Source organism: Alligator sinensis, unplaced genomic scaffold, assembly GCF_000455745.1.
Source record: "Alligator sinensis unplaced genomic scaffold, ASM45574v1 scaffold735_1, whole genome shotgun sequence".
NCBI lineage: Eukaryota > Metazoa > Chordata > Crocodylia > Alligatoridae > Alligator > Alligator sinensis.
In genome coordinates, this window is record NW_005842639.1 from 525,911 (window position 1) to 530,581 (window position 4,671).

The following is a 4,671-nucleotide window of genomic DNA, read 5'->3' on the forward strand; positions in this document are numbered from 1 at the left end:
TCCCTCCTTCCATCCCCCCACAGCTGCATCAGGGGAGCCCAGTACATCTAGCTCCCCCCAGGAAGGCTCTACATCCCCTGGGAAAGACCAGGTTTGGAGGCAAGTCACATTCCAGGCTGCCCCTGGGACCTGGGATCAGAGAGCAGCTCCCTGCTCCATGCCAGACATTCCCAGGCCTCTCAGCATCCACGGCATCCCTGGGGCGAGGCCCACCTGCTGCTCCCACACGGGACGAGCTAATGGGCTTTCCAGCCCTGGGAGGTCGAGGCGCAGGGTTGGGGAAAGCCATTGCTCTCCAGCATGCTCCATGTAGAGGCTGGGCAACGGGAAGAGACCGCTTGCAGGGAGATTGTCTTGGTCCTGGACCCAAGGGAAGTTGGAGGGGTCTCCATCCAGGTTGGACAGGTGGGTTCAGACAGGGCCAGGCTGCAGGAGCAGGCAGCTGGACTGGATGGACCTGATGTGGCTGTGAACCTGAGCTCTGCAGTGGGCTCCCATGGTGCAAGGCGCTGTACGAACCCCCCGGCCTGAACCCTGCAATATGCCAGGATGGCAACGGTGCTTGTTGCCACAGGATATGACAGCGTGGCTATGCCAATGTTGCCATGGGTGATGCCAGCACGGCAACGGTGTTGGTGTTGCCATGGGATACAGTGGCGTTGCCATGGGGTATGCCCACGTGGCCACAACACCGGTATTGCCATGGGATACAGCAGCACAGTGATGTCACCTGCATTGCCATAGGATGCGCCATACGGCGACACCCATTTTAAGGGTAGCAAACACCCGGTCCCCACCAACCTGGCTCTGCTGCCTCATTGCTCCATGCCAGCGCCCACCCAGTGCCCACTTGGCTTGGCTGAGCTGGGGACATACCCCCCCGGCCCGATGTCAGAGCCACCAGACACCCCTAGAGAAAGCAGCTTGTTCCCCTGTTGCCCCTGAAGCACCCCCATCCCACCCCCATGGCCCTGCTGGCATCCACTGGCAGGCAGGCGAGGCCTGACGAACTCGTGACCGGTCATAAAGGGGGGCACGGGGCCCATAGGGTGGACTCGGCTCTGGTCCTGGATCCGGACCAGGTTGCACCTCCCCTGGGTGGAGGTGGGAGATGACAGCTGCCCCAGCCCTGTCTGGCTCATGATTATGTGCCTGGGAGCCGCCATCCTGGTCCTCAGCCTCACATCGTCCAAGTACCGCGGGGCCTGGGCTCCCTGCCCGGGCAGGGATGGGACCCTCGATCGGGGGCTCTTGGGAGCAGGGAGCTGAGTGTGACCTGCCCCAGTCCCCCCGCACCCCCAGCCTCCAGTGCCTGCCAGGCCGCTGACACCTGGCTGCACGGCCCCATCCCCGCCTGGGGTGGAGGGATGTGCCCAGGGGCACCCAGCAAATCGGTGGCAGAGAACCCAGGAGTTCTGCAGCCCAAACCCGGGCTGCAGGGGCAGGGGGTGCAGAGCCGGCTCCCAGTCCCGGACTACGATTGGGATGATGGAGTCAAACTGGTGGCGTGTGGCTCCCCCTAGTGGACAAAGGAGAGCTGGCCGCCTGCTCCCATGCTCCCAGCCGCTAGGGGGGGCTGAAAACTACAACTCCCAGCAGGCACCGGGCACAGCCCCGCAGGGGACGCCTGGCTGAAGGGTGCAAGGCCTCCTGGGAGTTGTAGTTCCTCGTCCCCTCCGGCTCCCAACGTGCAAGAAGGGACTACATTTCCCAGAATGCACAGCGCGGCAGACAGCGGGCAGGGACGCGCCTGCGTAGAGCAGGGCAGTGCCCAGGAGGAGCCAGGGTTGCAGGAGCTGCTGCCTGGAGCCCAGGTAAGGCGGGTTGCACCCCCACCCTGCCCTGCATGCACCAGCACCCGTCTTGTGCCCCCACACCCTGGCAGGGGTGCTGGCGGGTCCTGCTCCAGCCCCCAGGCTGCAGGGCAGGGCAGGGCAGGGCGGAGGGGGCTGGTTCCCACGGGTCTGGGCTTTGCAGGCTGCTGCGTAGGGTCAGGAAGGACATCCTTCCCCTCCCCCCCAAGTTGCTACAGGGGTCGGGGGTGTTTCCACCGTCCTCAGCGTGGCTGGGTGCTGGCTGCGGCCCAGGCCTGTGGGTCACGCGGGACGACCGCAGGCCGAGGCTCCCGGTCATCAGAAAAGCCCATCTCCGTCCTCCCCGGTATTGCCACACTTCAGGCACTTGAAGGCTGGTATCCAATCCCCCCTCAATCTCCGCGTCTCCAGACTCAGTCACCCTGGCTCTTCCAGCCCGTTTTCGTCAGTCCCTTCCTCCCACGCCTCTGATCCTTTTTGTTTCCCCGCGCGGGACCCTCTCCAGTTTGTCCATGTCCTCCTTGAAGTGCCGGGCACATAAAACAGGGGCGGGAGCGATGGTCGCAGCTTCCAGAAGGTTTCAGGGGAGCAGAGAGCCCCGGCTGGTGCCCGTGGCCCCTCCAAGGAGCCTCTGGATGCCACCCGGTGAAACTGCCCGGAGACATGCATGGGTGAGGGTCGGGAGAAAGGCCTTGCCAGTGCCAGAGTTGCCCCCCAGCTGCAGCCCAGGCTGGGGGTTGTGGCTCGGCCAAGCCAGTAACCCTGGGGGGTCTTGCCCCTCTGCGCAGGGTCAGCCTGCTACTGCGTTGGGGGCAGGGAGGGATTTTACCCCCTGGGCAAACTGGCATAGACTGGGGGAGGGGGTTTGCCTTTCTCTGTAGCCTCTGCTTTAGTTTGCATTTAACACCCCTGGCAGTGGCAGGACCCTGCCAGCCCCTGTGCCCTGGCATCACCTGGGGCAGATTCATGGGCTCTTGGTGCCAACGTGCCTTGTAGTTGTGCAGCGAGGTTGATGGTGTGATGCTAGGGCTAGGTCAGAGAAGGAGGTGTCTGGGAAGGGTTGCATTGGGGGGTTTGGGCTAGATCTGACCTCTGGTTGCATCCCATCCTAGACACGGCCCTGACGCCTCTCTGTTCTCTGTTGCAGCCCCCGGCGCTCGCCCCTTTCGGATGCTTCCGGCCCGGCTGCTCCCCCTGCTTCGTACCCCTCTGCGGCTGCTCCCCCGCCTGGCCTCTTCCACCCCCATGGCTGGGGAGAAGCCAGTGGAGGTGTCCATCCGCTCCAAGCTGCAGCGGGAGCTGGAGCCAAGCCAGCTGGAGGTGCATAATGAGAGCCATCAGCACGCTGTGCCCCCTGGCGCCGAGACTCACTTCAAGGTGGTGATCGCCAGCTCCCGCTTCGCCGGCCTGCCCCTGCTGCAGCGCCACCGGCTAGTGAACGAGATCCTGCAAGCTGAGCTGGCTGGCCCCGTCCATGCCCTCTCCATCCATGCCAAGACCCCGGAGCAGTGGGACCAGAACGCCAGCGTGAGCCGCAGCCCTGCCTGCCTCGGTGGCTCCAAGCACGACCCGCACATGGCTGAGAAGCTGGGAAGCCAGGGATAGCCTGAGGGGGCAGCATCAGTGGGGAACTGGCGGGTTGGTAACTGGATTATAGGCATTGCACTCCTATAAGGCGTGATGTTTATTCTGTGCCCACAGCCCTGGCTGCGTCACTGCCCTTGGGGCATAGGCAGCAGGGACGGTGACAACCTTGTTCCTGGTAGCAGCTGACCTAGCTGCCGGAGCATCCGCACGGGTTTTTCATGGAGGGTTTGCGCCTGCGTCCCCCCTTGCTGTGTCGAGCATCCCGGCAGAGCTGGGTCGTAGTAGGGACCAAGTGCCGCGATGTCCTTCCAGCTGTCAGCGCCACGTGTTGAAATGGGGGAGGGAGGGTCTTTGCACCGTGAATAAAGCCTGTGCTCCATCAAACCATGGGGAACATATCCGTCATTGTCTCTGGCTTTGGGTTTGATGGTTGGGAGAGATGGACCTTACCTTGCATTTTGCTGGCTTCTCCTTTCTCTCCCCTCTTACGCAGCAGGGCACGGTCTCAGCTGCATGCACCCCCTGGTGATGTGAGCCTTATTTGCATCAAATGAACTTTTCCACCCTGGGGACCCTATAACATCTTTTTATTCTGTGCAATATGAAGTTTCATTTCTACCTGGGAGAAATGTTACAATCTGTGCATTCTCCTTTGCCTGAGGAAAAGCGAGCAAGCCCAAAAGCTTGCAAGTAAAGACATTTTTTGTAGCTATTTAGTCGGTCTAATAAAAGATACCACCTTTGCCAAGGGTTCTGCATATTTCCCCGTGGTGATGGGGATTTCAGCTCAGGCCTGTCCCATCCTCCCCTTAGGATCCATGGGCCAGAAGGAGCTCCGGCTCCCTCTCCCGTCCCTGCCCAGACCCTGCAGGAAAGAGTCCACTTCCATCTTCCTTATCTACAAGGCAGAAAGTCCTTTCTGTTTTCTACTCCCAACTCTAGAGCTAGATGTGCTGCATGAGAGGGGGCCTGAATTATTACCCCCTTGCCCTTTGCAAAGCAGGAAAAAGTCATGTTCGTTTTCATTATCCACTGTTTTCCCCCCTCCCCTCCTGCCTTTTTAAAAAAAATTTTAATGTGTTCAGCTCAGACCAGCAGGACTCGGGAGAGAGGCTGGTCAGTCACGTGCATGTATATGTGTCTTTCGTGTGTGCACGTGTCTCATCACGTCCACCCTGTGATGCTGGGAGGTGCCATCCACACCCAGGAATATTTCTAACCCCTGCAACGTTTTGGCTCTTCTCCCCCCCAGACTTTGTGGGGCTGCTTC

General features: G+C 61.1%; 1 protein-coding gene across 2 annotated transcripts; it reads left to right on the forward strand.

Annotated features, from left to right (window-relative positions):
* Nucleotides 1-1,702: 1,702 nt before the first annotated feature.
* Nucleotides 1,703-3,485, forward strand: BOLA1 (bolA family member 1). Of its 2 annotated transcripts, XM_025215285.1 has the most exons (3): nucleotides 1,729-1,814; nucleotides 2,320-2,485; nucleotides 2,962-3,485. In XM_025215285.1, the coding sequence occupies exons 2-3, from the start codon at nucleotides 2,482-2,484 to the stop codon at nucleotides 3,417-3,419; spliced, it is 462 nt and encodes a 153-aa protein (XP_025071070.1). In that variant the 5' UTR covers nucleotides 1,729-1,814; nucleotides 2,320-2,481; the 3' UTR covers nucleotides 3,420-3,485. The 2 variants fall into 2 exon arrangements, with proteins under 2 accessions (XP_006033561.1, XP_025071070.1); XM_006033499.3 differs by lacking the exon at nucleotides 2,320-2,485 and having other exon boundaries at nucleotides 1,703-1,814.
* Nucleotides 3,486-4,671: the final 1,186 nt, after the last annotated feature.